Genomic DNA, 27,438 nt, shown 5'->3' on the forward strand with positions numbered 1-27,438 from the left:
TTGTAGATTTTCTTCAGAAGTATAACTTCCAAGTCCGTTACTGAAAGCTCATGGAGAATGAAAGGCTCCCTCACTTTTTTACACTTATTATCTTGTGTAGATACAAATGACAAAAGAGCATTGTTGACACATTATTGGGTGATTTATTATTTATGATGGTATACATTGACCCAGTTCACACATAATGCCAATTTGTGGACTATTTATTTAACCCATGAATTGGTGGTGAGCAGAGGCGAGCGATCTGCCTCTGGTGTGCTCCTCATTTCTGCTTTCAATTAACGGCCTATGACTGCACCGTTCATAGGTTGGTAGTGTGACGTCTGAACTCACCCAGACATTCTGGGTTGTTCAGGTGTTAAATAATCCTGAGTTAATACTACAATCAATCATAGGTTAACTCTGGGTTGTTACTCATAGGTTGCTAATTGAAAGTGGAAGTGAGGAGTGCGCTGGTTCCCGACAATCTATGGTTTAAACAACCCATAGGTTGTCATGATGTGCAAACCAGCTCATTATATCACAAGCACTTCAGTAAACCCAGGGCTCATTGGAACACCATTTGGAAACCACTAGTTTAAGGAGGGAGTAGAAAAAGAAGGCCTGCACCTTTCCTGACAAGACCCCATCCCTAGAGATGTAAAATTTCTGGAAATTTTGACGCCATGGAAAAAACCCGGGTTTTTCCCGTTTTTTTTCCAGGGGGAAACGGAAATTTTCAGAAAAATTGAAATAATGCAATATTAGCACTTTTTACAGATTGAAAGTCACTTTGTTACTTTAGGAACATAAAATGTAATTATGTCCAAGTTGGTTTGGCATAAAATTATTACACTTGGTATAATAAAACTAGTGTATTCAAACAATTATTACAAATTTAATTTACTTTTTAAACTTTTTTTGGTAACAAATGGAGCTACAAGCTCCTGAACTGTTAGGAACACCTGAACTGTAAGGGACCTCTTTGGTTCTGCCACTTTATGAGGAGGCAAAAAACAATTTTAAAAAACAACAACAGAAGAAACCATCAACATTAGTAACAAAGAAAATTATTTACGTCTCTGCTAGTCCTCCAGTGTCAAGACATAAAGACCCCACTCCCATAAAAAGAACTGAGAAAAATGGTGGGAGGGGCCTGCTCTCAATGAATAGGCATGAAATTTAATCAGATTCATTTTCTGACTTATAACTATCACTATTGGTTTCAGTCTCTGCGTCAATGGCAGCGCCCCCTAGAGGCAGACATTTATTTATTACATTTCTATACCGCCCAATAGCCGGAGCTCTCTGGGCGGTTCACAAAAATTAAAACCATTCAAAATATAAAACAACAGTATAAAACCATAATATAAAATACAATGTAAAAGCTCAACCAGATAAAAACAGCAGCAATGCAAAATTACAAATGCATCTTCCTCTTGCATTTGAGAGTTGTAGTCTCGGTTTGCAACCTAGGACTTGCTTGTCCTTGGTGCACAGACATTGTAATAATATAATACTGTACAGTTTTTAGAAATCATTTGGAGAAGTAAATATCTGAACACCTTGTTTTAAACATTTTATTCATCATGCTAAAATAAAACATTCCATAATCAGTTTTTTCTTCATTTTTTTCAATTTTTTCAATTTTTCAGGAAAAAACCCAAAAAAGGCTTCGGGAAAAATGGGAAAAACCCTTTTTTTCTGAATTTTTCTGGTTTTTTTCTGGGCCTTCACATCTCTACCCATCCCCCTAAACAATATGCCTCATTAATAAGTACACTGGGGCATATATTCCATTTATACGAAGCTAGTGTGGTACAGTTAGAGTCAGTATGGTACGATTAGACTTGAACCCTGGAGATTCTGGTTAAAATCTCCACTTAGGCATGAATCAATTGGGCCAGTTACTCTCTTTTACAAGGTCATTCTACTTTACAGAATTATTGTGAGGATAAAATGGAGAGGGGAAAGAACTATGTATACAGCCTGAGCTCCTTGCAAGGTTTTTTTTTAAAAAAAGTACTAAATAAATAAATAAATAAATAAACAAACAGCTTTCCATTAATGTTACCAGTTAAAGAATAATGTGAGAATTGATATTTTCAGTGGCATTTTGGTTAGTATGATATTGGCCCAATAAGTAAGGAAGAGTGTTTACTTTAGATTAAGATTCTAGCTCTACACCAGACACAAGCATAAGCAACAACCTCACATTGCTATTGAGTGGCTACAACATGATGGGGCAGATTGATCCATTATATGCTCCTTTTAAAAATGTGGTGCTTCCTCTCAGAAAGTAGGATGAATTACTGTGAAATAAATGCCACCATCACTTCATCCTTTGGATGGTAAAATAAATGGAAGCTCGTTTTTCTTAAAGCATGAGACAAATCTCATGCTTTAAGATCTGGGGAGGAAAGCAATGGACAGTTGTCAGGAAAGGTTTAGGATCTTTGTTTTCCATTCCTACCCACATAACCACAAGTATATAACCTAAGCCAGTTGTTTTCCTACTGTATTCTAAAGGACACAGGTTACAGAGGCCTGGTTCAGACAACACACTAAACCATGCTGCTTAACCACAAAATGCTTAATGGAATGCATTAAGGTCAATGCATTCCGTTAACCATTTTGTGGTTAAACAGCATGGTTTAGTGTGTTCTCTGAACCAGGCCAGAGAAAAACTTAAGAGAGTTTCTCCATAAGTTCAATAACGGCAGTTTCTTTGAATGCCACTTAGTCTACAATTCCTACTCCTACCTCACCCATACAAAGTGCAGCTTCAGGAGAGTGTTAGGTTTTCTAGGACACTCAGTTCACACACAATGGCACTTAAACTTATTTATTTCTTTATTAAAACATCTGTATCCCGCCCTATATCACTGGAATCTCAGGATGGCATACACATAAAATCAGAACAATATAATACAATAAATAATATACACAGCTAAAAATGTATTAAATCGTTAACAAATTAAAACTAGTAGAATTTTTTTAAAGCAAAAGAAACAATTAAAACCATGTGCAGCCATGGAGAATTGAGCTCTCAAGCCTAGCCAGCACCTCATGTCAAATGAGTTTATACCCTAGCCTAGAGTAAGCCCTAGTATACTCTGCACCAAATAGAAAAAAAGTTAAAAACCTTTCTATAGGCATTTCAGAAAGCAGAGCACCAAACTACCTCCCATGCCCATCCTAATCAGTGCAATATGTAACCTGCCTCTTGTTTTTAGCATCAACACTGGGGATAATTGGCACAGTTGCTTCTTTTTCTTTCTTCTGCAGGCTTTTTGCTTCCAAATGGTCCTTCTTTGTTGGGCCACATGGGCCTACTCATTCCATCATCCTTTGATCTATTTTCCCCCCAGGCAGAGGACAAGCAAAAGTACTTCCAGATGAACTGTCTTTGTTTTGTTTTGTCTTATTTACACTTCAGGAGGTTTGAATGCTGTTTTCGAGTCAGAGAAATTTTACTAGAGAACCCAGGCCTAGTATGAATATAGCCAACTACAGGAATCAAAGGGAAGAGAAAAGTAGCATGACAGTCACTCCCAACAGCTACTCAATCAAGATTTTTTTTAAAAAAAAGGCATATTATTCATGAAATAATAAGCGCTGATGAAACCTGCCTATGCCAAGATACATTCAAAGTCAACTCTTACTGCATACAAATATTATGTACAAGAAACTTAGCAAGGAGCAGTAAAGAAAATAAATTCATAAGAAACAAATATATTCCTATATAGAATTTTAGAGTAAAATTAATAAAAGAACGAATCACTGCTATTGTGTTACTACTACTCTGGTGTTCAGGAAAATAAGTCCTACCTGTTGAACTTCACTTTCTCCATTGGAGATTTTTTCTGTGTACACGAAGGAGTTGAATATCCGCTGTAATAAAATTAAGAAAGGCTGCTTAGACACATTGGCACAATAGTAATGTCTGAGCATACTTAGAAAAAAAGGCACATACAGAACAGGTAATATAAGACAACAGATGAAAGATTAAAAGAATTATGGTAATAGAGACTGCAAAACCATACCAGCTTCATTAAAAACACATATGCTTCCATAATTAAATTAAACAGATGTTTGTGTTTTGTGGAAAAGTATAGGATATTACATCCAGAGTGTCTGCTGTTGAATCCAAATGTTATAAATTTAAAATAGCTATGCTTCACGTTTGAAATCTGCTTTTCTCTAAACTGTTTACATATATCATACATTTAATGCAATGCAGCTCTTTCAAAAAAAAATTTTTCCACATCTCTTAACTTTCATGTTCCACCCACCCCACCCGATTCTTAATTCATTGGGAATCTGTCTATATTTTACTCAGACTCAACTGATGATGTTTAGTATACAGAAGTGGGGTCCCAAACCCCATGAACGTTTGCAGTGGCGGGAATGGAACAGAAGGGTGAGACGTCACTTCCACTGTGTACATACACATACATGCCAACACATACACAAATGCATTTCAAAAGTTTGATAAAGAAAACAGCACAAACAAAAAACAATTCCGCCCCCCCTCTATTCATGTGCACACAAACTAGCTCTGCCCGCCCTGTTTCTACTGTTCTCGTACTCTTTCTCCAACCCAACTCCAGCTGTTTATCTGCCCCTACTGAACCGCTTTCAGCCCAAGAACCAAATTCAAGTTCAGGCTCTCAGGGGCTACATTCCAGTGGTGGGCAGGGTCAAAGGCAAAAGGGATGTGGCCCAAATGCCAGCATAATTTGGCTTACATCTCTTTCTGCCAGCAACTAAGCCTTGTTTGTTGTTGTTTATTCGTTCAGTCGTTTCCGACTCTTCGTGACTTCATGGACCAGCCCGCCAGAGCTTTCTGTCGGCTGTCGCCACCCCCAGCTCCCCCAAGGTCAAGTCTGTCACCTCCAGAATATCATCTATCCATCTTGCCCTTGCCTTCCACTTTCCCTAGCATCAGCCTCTTCTCCAGGGTATCCTGTCTTCTCATTATGTGGCCAAAGTACTTCAGTTTTGCCTTTAATACCATTCCCTCAAGTGAGCAGTCTGGCTTTATTTCCTGGAGTATGGACTGGTTTGATCTTCTTGCAGTCCACGGCACTCTCAGAATTTTCCTCCAACACCACAGTTCAAAAGCATCTATCTTCCTTCGCTCAGCCTTCCTTATGGTCCAGCTCTCGCAGCCATAGGTTACTACGGGGAATACCATTGCTTTAACTATGTAGACCTTTGTTGTCAGTGTGGTGTCTCTGCTCGTAACTATTTTATCAAGATTTGTCATTGCCTTAGAAGAGGCATTTCAACCTTTTAGAATGGGGGGGGGGGAAACATGCATAAGCTGGAAAACCAATAAATGATTGGCTAGGGGTCAGGGGAAAGGGGGCTATCCAGGGAATCCCAGAGGGCTGGATTGAGACCCGGGGTGGGGTGCGGAACAACAATTTTGGCCCATAGGCCTGCGGTTTCCCACCCCTACCCTATCTCTTTCTCACAGCTAAGACAACAGCAATGAGGAAAGTGTCTCACCATGGCTTCAGAGGTAGATAATCTTTATCCACAATTCAGCAAGGTTTGCACTGGGCTGAAGGATGGAAACCTATCCTCCCCGCAAGCCAAACTGTGAGTGAGGCAGGAATCTAATGGTTATTCAGCCTATCCCTGCATCCAAAGCTCTTAACAAGGCTTGGCTAGGCAGAAGGGGAAAATAAACTACTTCCTTTCAGTCCAAGCCTATCAAGAACCTTCAATAACCAGCACGGTAGGTATGATTGGCTGTTCCCTAAGCAGTAGAAGGGGCTTATCTTGGATTTAGTGGAAGCATTTAGAAAACCACACATTTATGGAAGCATTTAGAAAACCACTCCATCCTCTCCCCCCCAGGATGTAGGCAAGCACTACCTTGTGCTTGTGAAAACTCCAGTCATCCACAACTTCAGTTCTCACATTCATTCTTGCACGAGGATTGATCCATGTAGCAGCCAAAGTCAAATAATCACATGAATTATTTTTATATACCGATATACATAATGCCTATACATAATTAATAGACAAGGAACAGTATTTGCATTCTAAGGTTTTCTGTATATATGAGTTTTACACATAAAAGCTAGATTACTTCCAGTGAAAAAATAATTACAATTCCCCTCTTCCAATACATTTTCTATCCTCAAGATACAAGTATTGTTGGGATGCCTGAAATTACTTTCTTTACTTTCTCTATATCCATTAATTTATGCTATGCCATTAACTATACCACTCTCATACAACTTAGCACTGCTATAATTGCTACCAAAAAGATTTGTTATTTCAATCAATTTAATTTTTAAAATTTCAGATATACTGTGAACTAGGTTTAAAATGAAACTTGTATTTCATTCATATATGTTAACGTCCTCTCATAAGAATGAATTCATGGCTCTCTATTAATAAGGCAAGGTACAGAATTACAAGAATTTACCCAGAAGTAGATGAACAATAGAACCAGCAGAGGTGGAGCTGGGCCTCATTGGATATAGCCCTTCATGGCCACAAAGGTATTGGGGTACAAAAAGTCTCATGGTCAAGAAAAGCAGGCTTAAGAATGATTTGCATCAGTACATTGGCACAAACTATGGGATTTCAATGAGGAGCATTTACCTCACCAGAAACAGATTTGTTATTGGGTCAGAAAAATACCTCAGAACCCCCAAATCCACTAATAAAGCTTTATCTAAAGTTTAACCTTGATGTGTTTCAAATATTTTGAGTTTAAAACATACTTCTTCTGACACCATAGACACAACTGTTTCGGGGGGGGGGAGGATTTTCCCTCCCCAGGATATATTAGATAATAGCTTGGGATAGTGAAAATGTCCCAGCACACATGTTTGCGGATATTTTGTATGAGTTCTGAATGAAGGTTAAGCTTATTGAATTAAACCCTGTTTTTCTATTCATATGGGGAAGAAATAATGAGGGAAAATATTTTACCTGTGATCAATCATGACACAAAAAATCATGTAGTGTATACTATTTATTATTTCTGGCAAATTCTGAATATTTAAATTGCATGAAAATTTATTTTCCATCTCACGGAGAAACATTTATTCATAGAGCTACTGGAATGCACACTTCACTAAGGCTGAGCTCCTTGCCTTCAAGAAAGTGATTTTCATGTATATAGAGAAAACCCAACCTGAACTATTTTAATTTCATCATCCTTCCAGCTCCTGCCCTAGCCTATAAGCAGATATACTTGAGTTGTACAAAAAGATGTCTCAGCTGTATGGCCAGAGGTTTTAGATTTTATTCCTGGTAGCATAATAAAATCTTTATTTACTTGCAAGCTGTTTTAATTGCTATAACAACAATTAGTATCCACTTTTGCCTAGGAAATACATATTACAAAATGGGAAACTAGATTTAAATCAACAGTTAATTCATGGTTTAAATCACCATTTAAAAAGCCATTTAGATCACAGGCACACAAGATAAACTGACAATGAGGGTATTTGGACAATCGTGGGGGTGAAAGAAACCACTGTGGCTTCTCCCCCCGCCCTGCCGCATGCCCATAATTATCTGCACTGCAGCACGAGTTGGCATGTCATCCGAACCCGACAAACGGCAGGCATAACTTTGTACCCATCCTACAGCCCTTACTGCAAGATAGCCCTGCTGTGTGAGGTTTGACCAATACGTCAACCTGAACTGCAGTGCAGGTAATTATGCAAATGACAGGCACATGCACAGGACACACGAGGTGAGAAGCCACAATGGCTTTTTACTCCCATTACTGTCCTAACCCGGACAATGAGTTAGTGAAAAGAAATATGGAAGACCAGTAGAAGAGAGCATTTTGGGTGAAATGGAAAAGCTACAAACTCATAACTTTCATTACATGTTGCTAAGTGAAAAAGACAAAATGGCAAAAGTCCAGTAATTTAATGTCAAATTAACCTTAGGCAAACCTTAGGTGTTAAAAATATGATTGGTTTAACTTGTAAGCATCTTTTGTAAAATGCCTTTGTCATTTTATTATATTAATTTTGTTGTCCAGTTTAATCCTCTGACTTCCTTTTAACACACCATTTTACTCTTAAAACAAGGAAGCAACTATTATACATAACTACATTTAGAATATAATCAAATGAAGATATAAGAAGCAGATTGGCAAATTCTTTTCCCAGCACTCTCATAGCCATTATTCAGTGAAAGCATATCTATAGTCACACAAAACACTTTGAAATAATCTTACATTTTGTTCCACTGAGCTTATGACTGTCACTTTTCCTTATTCGTTTCCCTCTTGGGGACTTCAGGAATTTAAGAAATTTGAACTCTTAATTCTATGGCCACCCCTGGAGAGGGCAGCAGTAAATCTTCTGAGTTTACAAGTCCCAGTGAGCCTTAAAAGGATTAAAAAGGCAAAATACGACTATTCAAAAGGGGGGGGGGAGGCCAACACTGAAACTTTTCTACACCCTTATTAAAAGCTCTGATCAGTTACTAAGACTACAAACATCTACAAGCACCAGTGAGATGAGAAGATAATTTAACATCAGACAAAAATATATTAAAGGGTGTCGTTTTGATGCAAAATGGGCCACATTTTCTTTTCTACTCCCAAATTGCAGAACCTCTGTACATCAAAAGAAACAAAGAAAGAGCCACTGAACTAACATGGAAGTTTCTATCCATAATATGAAGATGGCCCTTCACCTGAGCTTACACATTGCTCAGTGAAGATGCACTAAAAATAATGAACACGGTTACGGACTAGAAATACCAGAATACTAATAATGTCCTATTTGGTTACTTGGCTTATGTTTTTAAGCAACTGCTCTTATTCATTTTAGCAAAAACCATTAATGGTAAAATCTTCTCTTTATTAATGATTTTGCTTTAAATGTTCCATCCAAAATCTGAAGCACTACTACCAACCAAATGTCTAACTATAAATCAAAAGAAATTATGAAGACCAAAAAAGGAGGTCATACAAGGAAGGGGTAAAAATCATATGGTTCCTATGTAAGACTCATTGAAATACATAAAGATTGTACTGAAGGAATGTTCAGTATATCTGAACTCATTGGGAGACTAATGGCTGGTTTACTGTTTGGTAAACCTGATTGATTAAATGGGAATAACAGGGCATCAGCCTGCATGCACTTACCATCGCAGATAGGAAGACACATGTGATAACTGGATTTATGTGCTCTTAAGTGCACATGCGATAACCCTCCAATTACCATGATCCTTCCCATCCATAAAAAAGGATGGCATCTGCATGAAGAAACATACACCTGATTCACATGTCATTTTCTACATGTGGTACAAGACAAAGTGTGAATGAGCCTACAAGTATTTGTAACCAGTGGTGTAATGGAGCCAGGGTCAGAGGGATGGCATTTTTCAATTAGCAGAGTCGATGAATGCCATCTGTCACACACACACATACACACCCCTCAGGCTTCCTAGGCCCTCTGAGCTTACTTGAAATTCTTACAGTAACTTGGGGGAGGGGAGAATGAGTTTTCCTAACAATAATATATTGTACTTGGTTGTAATGCAAAGCATTTGGGGTCTTGGGGGAAATTGACCACTAACACCATTTACCATTTAATATAAATTTGGCTACATTGAGTTCCATGCTCTGTGCCAATTCTAGGCTGCCATTTGGGAGGACAAAGCATGACAGGAGTAGTAATTCCTAGCTTGGCCCAGGCACCAGGCTTACTGCATGTGAGGTGGGAAATCTTTGACATTTTAAAAGAGTTGTACTTGAAAGCAGCTCCCAGGAGGCTTGAAATTGGATTGTAGCAACAGCAGTGCTAAGGGAGAGGGAGTTTAACACTTCCCTATGCCATTGTACAAATTTAAGTACTCCTCTACAAAATCTGCTATTAGACCTGCACAAAAAATAAGTGTTATATGAGTTTTAACACCATTAGGCGGAACTCTTTTGCTTCCAAACTACAACTTGAATGAGCAGAGTTTAACCATACATATTACTTCTTCTTGCTCATACAATCATATATCACTGGAGGACCTTCTCTAAGTGTTGGTACCTACGCTATTGTTATTTAGGCACCAAGCAAATGCTCTATTGTCTCAGGTTTTTGTTTAATTCATTTTGCTAATCATTACTTCTTTGTGTTATTCAAACTGTCATTTTATTGACTGCTTTACATTTTATTTTGGATTGTGAAAAACCAAGCTAAAGGTATTTCACATAAAAGGGGAAGGTGGGACTACTGGGCAGTTAAATGTGCTACACAGACAAATGCATTCTAGTTCCCACATGCACTTGTTCCACTTCCTGATGGATGGAAACAGCTTGTTAAGGAACACAGGATAGAGGGTGAAAACTAGGCAGTACCTTCATGTGCAAATAGGAATCCAACTAAAATTGGGAGGAGGCAGCAGGAGTGATACCTGCAGTACTGATTAAGCTTTTAGCTGTATCTGAAGCAAGCATTTTTAGGCAAGTAACTTCTTGTATCAAATATTTAAAAGTATGAAAAGGTGTTAGCACCACTGTGAAACCCCTAGAACAGCGGTTCTCAACCTGTGGGTCGGGACCCCTTTGGGGGTCAAATGACCCTTTCACAGGGGTCGCCTAAGACCATCGGAAAACACATATTTCCGATGGTCTTAGGAAACTGTATTGACTGAACTATGTCATGTATCATCTTTTGTATTATTAAAGCTATTGTTATGTATTATTTTCATTAGCAAACCATCCCATGACAATGGATCGTGTAGAGAAGAACGAAAATAATTTTATGGTTGGGGGTCACCACAACATGAGGAACTGTATTAAAGGCATTAGGAAGGTTGAGAACCACTGCCCTAGAATGAAACAAAAACAAAAAAGGGGGAGAGAGAGAAGGTGGGGAGAACTTACGAAGGTTTTCTGATTCCTAATACATTTATTACATCAATCTTTTCCTCCCTTCCCTCACTAATGTCTGTCAATCAAATCCTTGCCAAAGTATTCTGAAAGCTGGGAGAGAATCAAATTATTTGTTAACACAACAGGTTATGCAATGTTAAAATTCTGTTCCACTGGGCTCCATTCCTGAAACGATTTGAGTGGTAGAGCTTCTCTATACTCAAAAGTGCTTTTCTCTTTCTTTCTTTCTTTCTTTCTTTCTTTCTTTCTTTCTTTCAAATATATAAAAGTCAATGAGATAGTGCAATTGCTCATAACTAAGCTACCACTGAAAGACTTCTAGATTGAGACCATTAAAAAGCCCACAGAGTGAAACCCCGACTGGGGCACAATATTTCTAGACATAACCTTTTAGAAACCCCCTATTTACCCTCAGTAAAGAAGTGCTGGAAAACTACCAAAAATGTCATCAAGGTACTTTTTTAAAGCCAAAGAAGAGGGGGGGGGAGAAAGAAAATTAATTCCACATGTTAAAACGATTCAGCATTTAGTCTATGTAATTTGACTAACGTTATACTCATGACAATGTGCATGGCAATCTTTCAGAAAACTAAAGTTGATGTTATGCAACCTCAAAATATAAAGCAGATGGTGGAAATAAACCTCCATACACTATTCTTTTTCTTCATCTTAAGTCTGAGAGTGGGGGATGAAGGCAATTTATTTATTATGACCCACAATAAAATTGTAATAATTCTCTAGTACGACTCTTGTATTCTCAGTGGAAACTAAGAACATAACAACATATGAAACAAAAGGAAGAACTGTATCCAATAAGAGCCCCCAAATGCAATGTCAAGGGCTGCAGAGTCCAAATGCTTTAATTGTAAAGGACAAGACATATACATTTCTAGTACAAAAATACTTGCTTGTATATAATTAAAATGAATCAGTACAACACAGGAAGTGAATCCTAATATCCTGAGTACAGCCTAGAAGCAAGAAAAAACACACAACCCACCTCAATATGAGTGACCTACACATTTTCACTTGTACATTTAATGCAGCCAAGTAAATGTTTTTTTCATATAAATATTTTATTATGTGACAGCCTAGCCTCTGATGACTTCCAGGGAAAAACCAAACGCATGTCAACTTCCAGCTGCTCTAAACTGTGATAACTAGTAATCCTATGCTATGCATTAAATGCCATGTGCTGAATTCAGCTTTTGGAATCCCATCCATTTATTTATTTAGAGAATTTTATCCCACTCTTCAGCCAAAAAAAAAAAGAACAAAAGAAATCCCAGAATGCCTTACAAAAACCAATAAAAAGTCGTAGTCCTGGTTTGCACAATTGCAGGTTAGTCTTGGTAACCACCTTGCACATGCTGGTTGCATGCCAGCTGGATTTACAAAATTACTCTCACTGGTACAGCTTCTAGAGTTGTCCTAACCTGATGAGGATGGCTTTTGTGAGGTGGCTTTAAAACAAACCACCCCACAATCCTACAACAGCCCAGGGCTTTATTACCCACACCCTAACTGGGTTCGGATGACATGAGAAGCTGTGCCAATGAGGGTAATTATGCAAATCTGGTTGGCCCACAATCAGCATATGCAAGGTAATTAGCAGTCCATGGTGCTGCTAATTCAAAAAACTAAGACACAATTCAAAATAAAAAAAATGGGGAAGAAAAAAAAATGCAAACACGGGCACTGGTTCTAAGTTATAATGTTCTTATAAGAATCAGTTGGAATGGAAACAATTCAAGGAGAACAACAGAGTCTTGTGGCACCTTAAAGACATAATGTAAACTGGTGTAATCAGATAACACAGACATCATTGCAACGGGAAGCCGATTACACAAACATGCAGTGTGATTTAAAAAGGCCCCTTTGTCCTTATTCAAACATAAAATGGAGCTGAATCTCTTGGTGAATTGTACTTCAGAATTTCCTGTTGATTTCTTTGCCTTTGAAATTCCTTTAAGTATGGTCATCTTAAGGCCATTGACTGAACTGATATCACTCAACAACCTTTTGTGAAGGGTAACTGTTCAGATAGTCATCACTGTCTGTACTTTTTGCATTTCAGTTCCCTCTGATAACACAGTTTACATCTCCCAGCCCTCCAAGGATATAGAAATCTGACAATTTGAAGTTAATACTTTATGTATCTAAGTGGACAGGTTCCATGAAAGATTATGCCAGAAGAAAAGGTGGTAGTCTTAAAGATGCCACATAGCTACTCTCCTGTCCGGCAATAGTCCAGGGATAGACGCCAAAAGTTACTGGTTTCTTGGCTGAGCTAAAAGAATGGCACTGCTTCCCTTCTCTCCCTCTCTGCAGCCTGATAAAAGGGCCAGAATGGCTGCTACCAAGTGACAATAGATAGATGGAGGGGCCTTATGGAGCTGGCTTTGTTGCTGGATGTGGAATGGTTGTTATTGAATGACAGTAGAGCAAGAGAAAAGGCCTTATGGAGCTCGTTTTGCAACAGTAGCTACTACAGTAGCTGAAAGGTCTGAAACATATATGTATGTTAACAGTGGCGAATGCACAGACATTGGACACAGCTGGCTCAAAAGGAATTCAACATTGTTAGAAGCTTCCACAGATGCTGCTGATGCTGAAATGACTGTGAGAAGAGGCCCTCATTTTCTAGTGTTTATGACAGTGATGGTGAGTCTGGGCAAACAAGGAAGAAAAAGACTTGTGTACATACTAACAATTACCACTGGGTAGCATGGGAGAGCCAGGAAGTGCAGGTGCCTATGTAGTTATCCTGAGGAACCACTAAACCTACTGGCTCTCTAATCCATGTGCTATGGATTCAACTGGAGTTACCACAACACCTTGGCTCAGGAATCCATTTTTTTTCTGGAAGGCCAAGAGCTACTAGAAACACTGCTAAGGCTCTGGAACCACTGCAGAGACACAGGAGCAACTTGCTTCCTCCTTGATTAAAATAAATAAAGTTGTTCCCCTACATTGAGGGAAAACATGCAAATGCTGGCTTGATCACCATGACATCCACCCAGCTGTCAAACCCACAAGGTTACCTGTGAATTAGCCAACCTAAAGTCCTGGTAGGAAAAATCCTGAAGTGTCTCCACCTCCCAGCCAGGTCAAGCCCTGAGTGATTATCACTGATGACACCTGTTCTATGGTATTCTAAAGGCGAGCTAGTTACAAGAATCAAACCATTGTTTCAACCCATCTAGGGTCCAGCCTCTGAGCTCTGTTTTAATCCCTGTAACTACTTAGGAGTTTGGGCATTGTTCATTCTTTCTGCTTGGACATCCCTCAAGAGTGGTGACTCAGTTCCTAGAATAACCCAGAGTCCAACTGAATTTTAATAGAATTCATTGTGACTCTATCCTAGCACAACTCTCCACTCTGATCTAGCGCCCAGGGCCAGAGCCTCCTCTGCCTTCCTGCTTTATGTGCTCCAGACAGATCCATTTGCCTCACATATCTAGAGAGAAGTTTTACCCCTACTAAAGAACCCCACTGAGTCCAAACCCAGGTTCCACACATAACTCAACACAGCCTGCCAGATCTATACAGTCATTCCAGTGCCTGATATAGGATTGTGATCTGTGTGTAACTTATCAGTTCTGAATCTAGAGGTGTAAATCCAGGGAGTGCTGGGAAGCAGCTACCAACCAAGTATCTCAAGCTGAAACGAACTGAAATTTGAAAGAGAACCCCAATCAGCAATTCCATCTAAACCCACATTTAACTGAAGGTGTGGTGGATTCTGGATCCCTAACAACAGCTTATACCCTCCATTCAGTATCCTATCATTGCTGACCAGACATCTTTCTTTTGGATGGCTGTGGTCAGTGTGGCACAGCCTATTGTCAACAAGGCCAAAATAGCACAAGCCTAATGCCTTATTCCTGCACTTGGACCTAAAGCTGAGAAACATGAGAGGAATTCTGTACCCACAGCATTCCCCTCATTTTTGGCAACCAACCAGGGAGTGAAGTACTTTGCATTCCTCTTTCATTTAAGTTAAGCAATTATAGCACTCCTGCCCCATTTCTTTTCCTTTTAAATCGATCCATTCCGCTCTCCCATGACCCAACCGTTTCCACCAGCACCTGAGCTATCTTGGTAATTCAGCCTTCCAATCCATTTGATCTGCCATTTCCATAGCACCACCTTCCCCTCCTTATTTAGTAAACACTAATTTCCCCAATCTTCATTTTTTCTTTCTTTCTCCTGAATTAGGCCTATTACAACTGGTATAGTGACCCATGTGCTAAGAGGTTGGTTTACAAACCAAGCTAAAAAAAACACTTCTTTCACAAATATTTGATCAAATTCCCCCATTTTAGAAGTAGCTTTCACCCATTTAGTAAGAGCATAGCCCATAAATGAGTGTATGCAACATACTTAAAGGCCCCTTTAAATCGTGTTGATTGTTACATGTGTATACACACAAGTTGTGTGTTGGGGACAACAATGATATGTGACAAAACAGTAAACCAATGATGTTGAACTACTACTCCATCACCATGAACTAGTGACTGCTAGGTGCTGATTTTTTACTCTGTATGTTACTGCAGTAGCTGAGAAAGACGACTTGCAAGTAACTCAATTTTCTTCTGCTGCTAAAGTATAAGCCAGGTCTTAAATATCATCACATGAGAAATCATGCTAAAACAATTGGGAATTTCTGTTTTGTCCTTCAAGAGTTTTTATTAAAAGAAAGAAAACAGAAAACCTGACCAGAATTAATCAAGAAGGAATGTTGGTCTCAGAGAGGCTCTGTTCATGCCAAGAGTTTCATGTCATTCTTACCGCTTTGTTTCTCTAGTTTCCAGATCCATCTATCACAAGGCAGCGCACAAACACAAGCACACCCTGTTGATGGCATGGAATATTCCAGCTAGGCTGGTGCAACTTCATACTCAGCACAAAAAACCCCACCCAAAAACAAACAAACCACGCACGCACGCACGCACACACACACACACAAACAAAACAAAAGGAATTAAATATCGGATCAGCACAGTTGATCCAGAAGTATATAGTTTTCACAAGCTGGTAGTACAAGAGCTTATTCACGTTCTCATGCACTTAATTGTTTTCGTAAATAAAATGTGCATTGCCTGGAAATATTTACTTAAAGGTGTTATACACTTTCAATCATAATTGAATAATGTTATGCTGAAAATAAAAGGTTAAAGCATGAGGACTATAACACTACATTTGGACACAATCCAGACAAAATCATATACTTTTAACTACAGCTTGTATTAATGTAGATCAACACCTATGCATTAACATAGACCAGGGTTTGGTAACTGCAGGAGGTCCGTGGGGCCCCATGAGCCATATGCCCACTGTGGACATTTGTATTATTTTTATTTATTACATTTTTATACTGCCCAATAGCCAAGGTTCTGTGGGCAGTTTACAATTAAAACTATAACATACAAGTCAAAATGTTTTAATGTTTTCAGGAGGTGTTTAAAGGATGTTACATTTTCCACCTCCTGAACTGCAATGAGGGAGGGTTTTCCAGATGGTGAGTGCCACTACAGAGAAGGCCCACCATTAAGGTTCATCGTGGCGACATTCTGTTCGCTTTGGAATGACAAGCAAGAACTCCTCTGAAGATCGTAAATGTCACCTTGATGTATTTAAGGGAAGGCAGTCTGCTAAGTATTCTGGTTCCAAGTTGTTTAGGGCTTTATAGGCTAATAATATAACCTTGTACGTGGCTTGGTAGCTAACCAGCAGCCAGTGCAGTTCTTTTAACACAGGTTTTATATGGACATAGCTAGGTGTCTCCATGAGCACCCTAGCTACTGCATTCTGCACAAGCTGCAGCTTCTGAACCACACACAGAGCACATAGAGTAGTCTAATTGTCAGGTTACCAGTGCATGAATGACCATGTCTAGGCTATCCTTATCCAGGAACAGGTGTAGCTTGAATATCAACCAAAGTTGATAATGGGAGCTCTGGGCCCCCAAGGCAACCTGGGTCTCCAGTGACGAAGATGGACCCAAGAGCACTTCCAAACTACAGACTTGTTCCTTCAGACGGAGTACAACCCCACCTAGAGCAAGCAAACACCCCAATTCCCAGACCTGAGACCCACCAACCCACAGGGTCTTTGTCTTATCAGGATTCAGCCTCAGTGTATTAGCCCTTGTCCAAGCCATAACTGTATCTAGGGACCAGTTCAGAACTTGCACAGCCTCTCCTGATTCAGATGTTATAGAGAAATAGAGCAGGGTATCATCAACATACTGATGACACCTTGTCCCAAATTTCCTAAGGACTGCTCCCAACGGCTTCATATAAATATTGAGTAACATTGGGGACAAGATGGTGCCCTGTGGTATACCACAGTTCAGCTATCATGACACTGAAGTGCAGTCACCCAATCCTATTCTCTGGAACTGTCTCTGCAGGTAGGAGTCAACCACTGTAAAACAGTGCCTCCAAATCCCAACTCACAAAGGCAGTCCAGGAAGATAACATGGTGAACTGTATCAAAAGCCGCTGAGAGATCAAGAAGAAGTAACAGAGTGACACTCCTCCTGTCTTTTTCCCAAAGGAGGTCATCCATCAGAGCGACCAAGGCCAATTCCATCCCAAAACTGGTCCTGAATCCAGACTGGAATGGATCCAGATAATCAGTTTCATCCAAGAGTGCTTGCAGTTGAGACACCCCCACTCTCTTGAGCACCTTGCTCAAAAACATGGTGTTTGCAATTAGACAATAGTTAGCATAGATCTCTGAATCAAGGGAGGGTTTTTTCTAGAGTGGTCACACCACTGACTACTTCAAAGCATAGGGACCACCCCATAACACAATCTGTAGCAGGTATGGAGCACTAAAAGGGTCAAAATTACCTTGCAAACAAGCTAATTTTAACCCTTTTGGTGCTCTATAGCCATCTCCTTTCTTGTCTTTTTAATGAATTTGGGGGGTGGGGTGGGAGTACAACAGGGGCCACATGTTGTCTATGGGCCACACGAGGGTAGATAAACACCTATGTAGACCAACACAATATTTATTTATTTAAAATGATATTTAGACTGCCTTTAATAGTATTAATAATCTGTAGGTTGCTTAGAGTGAAAAACAGTTTGAACACAACAGCTTGATCATTGAACTTAGATAAAGGTCTTGTAAATGAAAAATGGTACAGCAGATTGACAACATTAGCGACAGGAATCCAACCCAGGATGCTTTCCACTGCACACCTTTGGAATGCATATTCCTCATTCTTTCCACAATAAAAACAAACAACATCACCTATGGGACCTTCCTTAAAGATTAACAATGTTTTTGATGCCCAGCCCAAAAAAGCTGCCCAAAAACAAAAGTTAAAATTTTATAAGGAACAATTTCATCTCCAAAGCAAAACATGATGCAAAGAAGCTATATATATATCAAACAACATTAAAAGTCTGATTACAAGAAAAAACCTAGTTATCCACAAGATATAATTGGCTATTTCTCACACAAGCAACATATTTGCATATTCGTAAACTGCCCACAGAGCTTCAGCTGTGGGGCAATATATAAATGTAATAAATAAATAAATAAATAAATATCCATGGAGATAGTTTGTCTCCAATCATATAACTATCTTAAATTTTCAGCATGTGGTCAAAATTCCTGTGGCTTAGTAGTGAAAGTCATCTCTCATCAGCTTTATTTCAAGAGCAGATTTACTGGATCCTAGGTTATCTTAATTCTTCTATTGGTCATACTGAATCATTGTAAAGTACTCTGAATTTCTACTTTACAACAATGCTCCACTTTCCCCTCCCCTCAAAGGTATTACTATTCATTCTGGTGATATTTACAAAAATATTAACTGCTACAATACAAAAAACACAAAATGAAGAAATGCACAACCACATCCCCAGACCCACATCGCCACCTGCCCCATTCTTTGGCATAAGCTACCCACTTGCAAGGGAAACTGCTAGTTTTTAAAAGTTTTTCATGTAAGGTGTTTTTTTTTTAAAAAAAAACATTCCTAACCCAGATTTACAGATTCTATGAAACCTGTAACACTAGTGTGAAGACATGTTTTTAAACTTATAAATTAGATAGTGAACGCATAGGAGGACTGTTTCCAGTAATTATCAATTATATCCAACTGCTTTCTCTCAGTCAGCTACCTTCAATTACATAATAACTGCTGCTTTTGACAAATTGCTACAATTAAACCATTTCTATTACAGATTGGGAAGAAATGTATGTCACTTGTCACTTTGCTTTGCTTGTCTGATGAAACGAAATAACAAAAAAGAAAAAACAAGTCTCTGGAGAAAGCATACTCATTTATTCAAAATAAACCTCTGATGCAATTTATTTCCAAACACCTTCTTTCTATATTAACTTCATTATATAAGCTACACCTATGCCAATGATGAGTACAACGCCTTCTTAATTAAAAACAATTTACATCTCCTGCCACACATTTACTCATGAAATTATGAAACTTCAGTGTGCATAGTTCAGCAAGGTTTCCTTATACTCATTCATATTTAATTTTTGAGAATAGTTCACAGCACATACATTATTTATCAGTAAGGTTTTTGAAACTGGAATGGTAAAATGTCAGGCTCCCTCTCAAAATAGTTTCCCCCCTTTCATTTTACTTAAGATTTTCTGTAAATCTTTAATTTTTGCAATCTCTGAAATGACACAGTATAAGCTATCCCTGCAAAATATGGAAATAACATGTATGCTTTTTTTTAAAAAAAAAAGGAAAGCCAATTCTTCTCCCCCAATTTCACTAGCTTTCCCACCAACTAATTGCCTTACTCATCTCCTTGTCCTATGAAAATGTCATTTAAATTAATAAATTATATACTAATTAAGGGGAACAATAATTCTGTTAATGTAAGCATCATCATAATCAATTCGTGCATGTTTATTCTCCATCTTATGTTTATATCAGCTTAAAAGTGAGCAGCATCTCTTAAACTGATATGCTTCACATTCCTGCTTGTGATAAACTCTAAAGGGCTGCTGAAACGGATGTGATGGTAGCCACAGGTATGTGTCTTCCAAACACATCCTGGCCACTTATAAACACATTATTTGCATTGGCCCATTCATGTATAAACGTAACACCAATCACTTGTGTGTTAACATGCAAATGAGGGACTCATGCAGTAAGTGCATATATACATGTATGGAACACTTTTAAGTTATCAACTTATCCTCCTTTCCATTGTCCAATAATAATCTCCACCTTTTAAACAAGGGTTATCTTTTGTCCCTACTCCACAATACAATACAACAAGAGTGGATGTGTACAAATTGATATGATTAATCAAACTTAAACAACTTTTTGGTATCTCTCCAGCTGACAAGAAGGTCAAATTTAGACCACGATCCAAATTTTTGCCAATTACCAATAATCCAAGCATTACTGTATTTGAGACAGTGCTTAGATGTGATCTTTTAAAATTGGAGGGTCCTTCTGTCTCTAGTTGGCACAATATCTCGGGTGTTGAATGGAACATTTATAAAAGCAGGTATTTTACCCAGGCCAATGTCATGTCTGTGTTCAATCTTCAAATTACAGTTTATTGGCCTCCTTCTATCACACACCAAGGATTTAGTTAAACATAAAGTTAAAGATTGACTGGAGACTGTAGTGTCCTAAGCTGTTCTCAGCAAACTGAAGAAAAACAGTTGGACAGAATCAAGTTAAAACCAGATTTTCATCTTTCTCTTGCCTATCTCCATCCTTTTTATCCTGACATTGGAATTCTTCACCTCAACACCTGGTCAGCATCTTCTGCTGCTTGCTGCATTTAAAAGCCTACTTCAATCATCCATTTGCTGTGGCTTTTTTAGATTGATGCCTCTGTTACACAAAATTATATAAAGGTCTCCGCAAAGTTAACGGGTGTATGGGTTCCTAAGGGTCCATCTAGACCAGCACTCTGTTCACACAGTGGCCAACCAGCCATTGGCCTGGGATGAACAAGCAGGACATGGTGCAACAGCACCCTCCCACACATGTTCCCCAGCAACTGCTGCACACAGGCTTACTGCCTCAAATACTGGAGATAGCACACAACCATCAGGGCTAGTAGCCATTGACAGCCTCCATCTCTAGGAATTTATCCAACCCCCTTTTAAAGCCATCCAAATTGCTGGCCATCACTACATCTTGTGGTAGTGAGTTCCATAATTTAACTATATGCTGTGTGAAGAAGTACTTCTTTTTATTTGTCCTGAATCTCCCACCAATCAGCTTCATGGGATGATCCCAGGTTCTAGTATTTTGAGAGATGGAGAAAAATGTCTCCCTATCCACATTCTCCACACCATGCATAATTTTGTACACCTCTATCATGTCTCCCTTTAGCCTCCTTTTTCCAAGCTAAACAATCCCAGTTGATAGAAATGGGTTCAAATGGAAATACTGCCAGAAGGTCCATAAGATTAACAGAACAATGAAGTATGTGTTAACTTAAGTCGATGGACAGCATAATTGGCGGAATTTGGACAAACACCACCAACAAAAAATTGATTGAGTTTGAGAAGAACCAGTAGCTACAAAAGGTGTGCGTAACTGGAAGAGTGACCTCATCAAAACTGAGTGATGTAGTACATACGTTGATTAGGTGCACCAAGGCAGGTAAGGCAAGGGATGAGATCTTCTTGAAATGAAGACAAAGAACAAAAAAGGTATATAAGGTACCCCAAAGGCAACTGAGCCTTAAGCAAGACATTAACACCTGAAAAGTTTGGCTAATGCATATAATGGCTTGTCCCGCTTCTAAATGCAATTAGGAAGGTATCCTAACTTCTTGCTCCAACTTTGGTAACTATTATGAAATGAATGTGAAGATGTTAATGTAACGGATTTAACTACATTCTAGATAAATAAAGGTGTTTGAAAAAGGATTATAAATGATTTGAGTTTCAATCTATATTCCACCCTGTGATCTCAGCATTTTTGGTAACACCTTCCAGCCCCCTCTTCTCTCTTTAACTCACTTTCCTTGCCTCCATTAAAACTGTAGACAAGAGGACCTGCCTCTTTTAAAGAAACATACAAAAGAAGATTTTTCAAACCTAGAGAGAGGTTGCAGGATTGCTTTTTGAGATCAGGGTTTAGGGGGCTGAGGACCATACATGTATCAGAATGCATTCCTTACCATTCCTTTGTGGATTTACTAATGGATGCTATTTCTATGAAAACTCAACATCTGGAAAGCTGAAAGAGCAAAGATTTGGGGGAAGGATTTGACTAAAAGTTCCAGTTATGCCCCTGGTGCTCCTCATATGTAAATCTGTGATCTCTGTGTCTTTAAACAAGAGAAACTAACTGCATCAGACCTTAGTAAAAACAAACTGGTATGTAGAAGTGATATGATTTTTGTTATAAAAAATACAGAAAGAGGGTGATTCAGAGCAAAAAAAAAGTTTTGAAAAAATGCAACACACATAAGGAAAGGCATGAAAATAATTAAATGTTCAAGCTAGGAGATATTAGGATTGCATTAAACACACTACCAGAAAGTTTCATAAGACTTTCTCTGCCATTGCTAAAAGTGAGAGAGAAAATATCTGCTAAGAAAGCTCTTGCCACTACCCAAGAACACAGAGCAATAACCATACCCTTACACAGAAGTTACAAACCTCAAGATCCAACCGGGTTGGAAACATGACCACAAACAAGCCCTTGCAGACAGCAATTTTCTCCCTGAAGATTCAGAAACATAAAATGGTTTCAACACTATCTCAGCAGCAGCAGGGAGAAAAAGAGTTGGTTGCCTAACATGGCAATGGCAGAACCGGTTGAAGCACACCACAGAAAAATGTCTGCAGGTGAAGCGTGCATAGCTAGAGAGGGCGGGGGGAGAGAGAGACTAGAAACAATGTGAAATATTAAAAAGAATTATGAGGGGTGGCCTGCTAAGATTCTTCTCTGACGTGTCCACAATTCATCCGCGGGGTTTAGCAACACAGCACCTCATGTACTAGATCTTAATTAATGACAGTGCTCACCAGTGCTCATCCCCAGCATGTTTTCAATGCTAAAACTTTATTCTGGAACATATGAGCTAAGAACTGACGGAAATACACTTATGAAGATGGGGAGCATCTGGCTGATATGAAGAAATTGCTTATCTAGCAGAGTTCTGAACTTCCTTGGCACAGAATTTTATTGGTTTAATGCACAACGATTGGAACCTGCATCTACGGCATGACTTGTCTTGTAAAATCCTACATAACATAGTCACTATACCAGTTTTTCAATAGCAATGCTTGACAGATGATTAATCAACTCACTTAATAGTGGCAGCAACAATATTCAAATAGTTTAAAGTGGGCACAGTTAATTTACTCTTAATTTGCATTTCTGTGCCACCCAATAGCTGAAGTGTTCCAAGGTGCTGTCAACTCAATTGTTGCCTAAGAGAGTAGGCCCATCACTGGTGATTACAAACTGCTCTGAGCACTGTAGGAAGACTGGGAAAACCCTTGAAGTGCTCAATCAGTGAGGAACCTTGTCATGGGACCCCTTTTCCTAAAATTCTTTCTATGGCTTTCCAATAGGATAAGGTTCTGGAAAGGGGAATTTCTACTCCATCAAAATAATTTGAACATACAACATATGAAGATGTCTTTTCCCATTCTCCACTCCAAGGACTCAACAAGTAATAACACCATGAAAGACGTTAAGGGCATGTTGCAAAGTTTTAGTCACCTACAACTGGATAGTACTGTGGTGAGAAGAATGGTTGCCATGGTATGCACAGATAAAGATATATAGAGTAGGTTAAGAGAATGGTTATTACAGCAATAAACTTCTCTCTTATCTAATTCTAATTCCAAAGTGAATTATTATTTTAAAAAATGTACGTGGAATAAAAAAAATCAATGGCTAATATTTTTGCATTTTTCAACTTCCCTATTTCAAAAACAGTTGAAAGGTAGAATTCAGTTGCTGCCCGCAAATTTACATTAGAGTAATTACAAATAGAAAAGCTCAAAAATAAATCGCTGTCAGCACTTTCTCTTCATTCTACCCCCAACTAGCTCTTTGCAAATCACTGTTACTTTAAATGATTTGACAAGGCAGTGTATTTAATTTTATCAAAGCTGCGATACGCACAAGGTTCACATTAAGGCATCTTTTCCCAACTATCAGAGAGCAGACAGGAAATGCCTTGGGGCAAGTAGGGTAATCATAGGGAACACAGTAAATATAGCTCTTCTCTCTCTCTCTCTCTCTCTCTCACACACACACACACACACACACTTTCAGAGGAATGCTTTTTGTTATACTGTCACATTGTATCTGAGCACTGTACTCATAATGCCCAATAAAAATAGAGATTTTCTCTCCATGCAAATAAAAAATAGCATTACTAGCATATTAAAGTTACTAAACACAAGCACCAATACTACGCATTAAGGATTAGAGTCACTTTCTCACTGCCCCCTTGCTTCAATTGTCCAGTATGCTATCATACTGGTCATTTACAATACGAGTGCATGAAATGCAGCAAAACAAATCACAATTTCTCCAAATAGCAGTTCACAGTCTAACACTAGTAGCTCACAGTCTCACAGTAATAAGAGCTAAATACATTTATTCTAATAGAAATAAAAATGTTTCAAAATTGCAAGACTGTTCTACAAAGCCAGACTTTGTACAAACTACGCTGTCATCATTTCCCTGTTTACTGTTGAAGAAATATAATACGCCAAGTAGTGGTGGCACCTTTTGAACTATACACTGTTAACGTTTGAGTTTTCGTGAGGCAAGGAAAGGAGATGGAAATCATAAGGACATTTGGAAGTGAGGCCAATGGCCCAGTTTGTATGATCAAATGTTGGCTTAATAAACCAAGGTCAGCATGAGCTCCATGTAGCTGCACACAGCAATTTTTGCTGCTGCTTCACAGCTCCCTTCAGAAGATACAGCAAAGCACCACCCAGAGAGCTTCGGCTATTAGGCAGTATAAAAATGTAATAAATAAATAAATAAAGGAGATAGCCATTTGCAAACCTGGAACTATGATTAATGGCTTCCAAGCAAGCCAGATTCAGAAACCAATGTTAAGGGCCTTAGCTAGACCTAAAGTTTATCCCGGGGTCGTTCCAGGGTCGTCCCTGCCTGCTCCCGGGATATCCTGTGTGTCATTTACATGAACAGGAATGACCCCGAGACGATCCCGGGATAAACCTTAGGTCTAGCTAAGGCCAAGGCTTCTGAATTTGGCTTGTTTGGAAGCCATTAATAGAGTTCCAGTTTGCATGTAAAGGGAAGCTATGGTTAACTCCAGCTTCTTGTTTGTTGGGACACTCATACAAAGGGAGGAGTGAAGCAGCAGCAAAGGGACGGCATGTGGGTACACTGAGCTCATTCATAACTTGGCTTATTAAGTGAGGATCTGATTATCCAAACATCACCAATGTGTTCAGGATTAGAAACTCTATCAATCAAACTTTCCAAGTTGCAAATTATCATGAATACATATTTTAGAAGTAAACTATATTCTACATTTACATAAATGCAGTTGCGGGTTCATGTTAGCTTTTTTAGTGACTATGTTAAAATATCCAAAGTCTGGAATTTCTTGGTACAAAGTGGAATTTGCAATAATGGCATTATCTAATAAAAACAAAGTGTCCAGGGAAACCACCACCAAGGCATTAAGAACATTCTACATGTGTTACGAATTATGAGGTGGTGACCCTCATAGTAAATTATATTTTTTAAAAAAGAGAGCAGAATGCTAGCCAAATTCTTCATAGTTATTCCACAGATGTCCATTTTCCAATAATAATTCCAAAACTTTAAGTAATTTCAAAGCTACTGTTTTTGATCAACACAAGGGCCACCAGTTGCGTATGCTACACAAAATGTCTGAATGTTTGTATCTAATTTGTCTATCCATAGCCCAAATACCATTATTCAGATTGTAAAACTCAACAGGGTGTATGGTATTTTGTAGATCACGCTGTTCGTTCATGTAGACAAAGATTGAGGGATACAAATCTTCAAAGTAATACAAATCAAAGCAAAATGTTTAAACTCCTTTTCAAAGCCTGTTTAATGTGTATAACAGAGTTTAGCAATTATGGGAATTTGATTTGATTATTATACTGGTAATACCAAGAACGATGCATAGGATAATTTCCAGATGGTGTCCTATTTGTATAGATTTTGTTTCCAAAATTTCAGCAATTCAGTGACTTGCCATCCCCACTCCAAATTTAAGACCTGTTTCTTTTCCTTCCTCTATTTTTTTTCCTTTCACTTAACACACAATGGGGATGGGGAGACTGACCCATACTATATTCTGTGCCTGTTTTCAAGGAGGGGCTCATCTACACCAAGCAGGATATTCCACTATGAAAGTGGTATGAAAGCGTTATATAAAAGGCAGGAGCCACACTACTGCTTTATAGTGCTATTGAAGTGCACTGACAACTGTTGGGGCCCTTTGACACATACCATGTACTGCTTTCATACCACTTTCATAGTTATATCCTGCTTGGTGTTGATGTGTCATGGGCCCCAACAGTTATCAGTGCACTTCAGTATCACTATAAAGCAGTAGTGTAGATCCTGCAGCGCACTTCAATGTTGCTATAAAGCAGTAGTGTGGCTCCTGCCTTTTATATAACACTTTCATAGCAGTATATCCTGCTTGGTGTAGATAAGCTCAAAGGTTCAGTGACAAAAAAAATGTGATTTGCAACCTGAATTACATCAACTTTGTTTTGCTTTCATTCTTGAAAAAGAAAGAGTAAACATGAAATCCAATCAGACAGGCTGGCGGAGACTATTTGACAACAGAGGGAGGGAAGCGACAGATGTTTATATTTAATTTCATACCCCCAAATTCTTCTAAACATCACCAAGGCTTACAAATTCCATATCCATAATTTATATGCTTAAACAAAAAAGAATAAACTTCACTAATTGTGAAAGAACAGTGGAAATTGCAAATGATTACCCAAGATTTCCCTGTTAAATGCAAATAATATAAAAAAAGTTGTCTGAATATTTAACTCAGTCAAAATTTCTACTTGTTTTTTGATATTTTTGTAATTAATATTTTTTAAAAAAACAGTAAGGGGACAATCCTATAGCTCCTAGCCAGCATATGGGGGATAGTTTGGATTTCCCAGATCTGAGGTCAGAGACAGTGTTCTGACCTTGGAGTTGGGAATCAGAGTTCCCAGCTCCCCGTGCATGGAAAGAACCATGCTAGTTACTCTCTGAGGTTGTGAACTCAACCTCAGAGTATGAGGGAAAGGGATGTTCTGGTGGGCCGGGAAAGGAAGAGATGGAAGAGGCCAGGAAATTATTATTATTATTATTATTATTATTATTATTATTATTATTATTATTATTATTATTATTATTTGTTACCCGCCTCTCCCTCTGGATCGAGGCAGGGTACAACACAAATAAAAACACCACAAAATACATAAAACTAATTCAAATGTTTAAAACCAGTGCATCATTAAAAGCTATCCTGAGCCTCTCTAGCCTCCTCACCTCCCACTGTTTTCGCTAGAAGGGCAAAAAAAAAAAAAAAAGGCTGTCT

At 38.6% G+C, this 27,438-nt stretch overlaps 1 protein-coding gene across 1 annotated transcript in view; it reads right to left on the reverse strand.

The window, feature by feature from the left end:
* The window catches only part of CACHD1 (cache domain containing 1), a 149,202-nt gene that overhangs the window by 89,202 nt on the left and 32,562 nt on the right, over positions 1-27,438 (reverse strand). Inside the window, exon 2 of the mRNA XM_063134748.1 lies at positions 3,811-3,873. Coding sequence (XP_062990818.1) covers positions 3,811-3,873 — 63 coding nt within the window. The remainder of the gene's footprint in view (positions 1-3,810; positions 3,874-27,438) is intronic.

Source organism: Elgaria multicarinata, chromosome 1, assembly GCF_023053635.1.
Source record: "Elgaria multicarinata webbii isolate HBS135686 ecotype San Diego chromosome 1, rElgMul1.1.pri, whole genome shotgun sequence".
In the NCBI taxonomy this organism is placed as follows: Eukaryota; Metazoa; Chordata; class Lepidosauria; order Squamata; family Anguidae; genus Elgaria; species Elgaria multicarinata.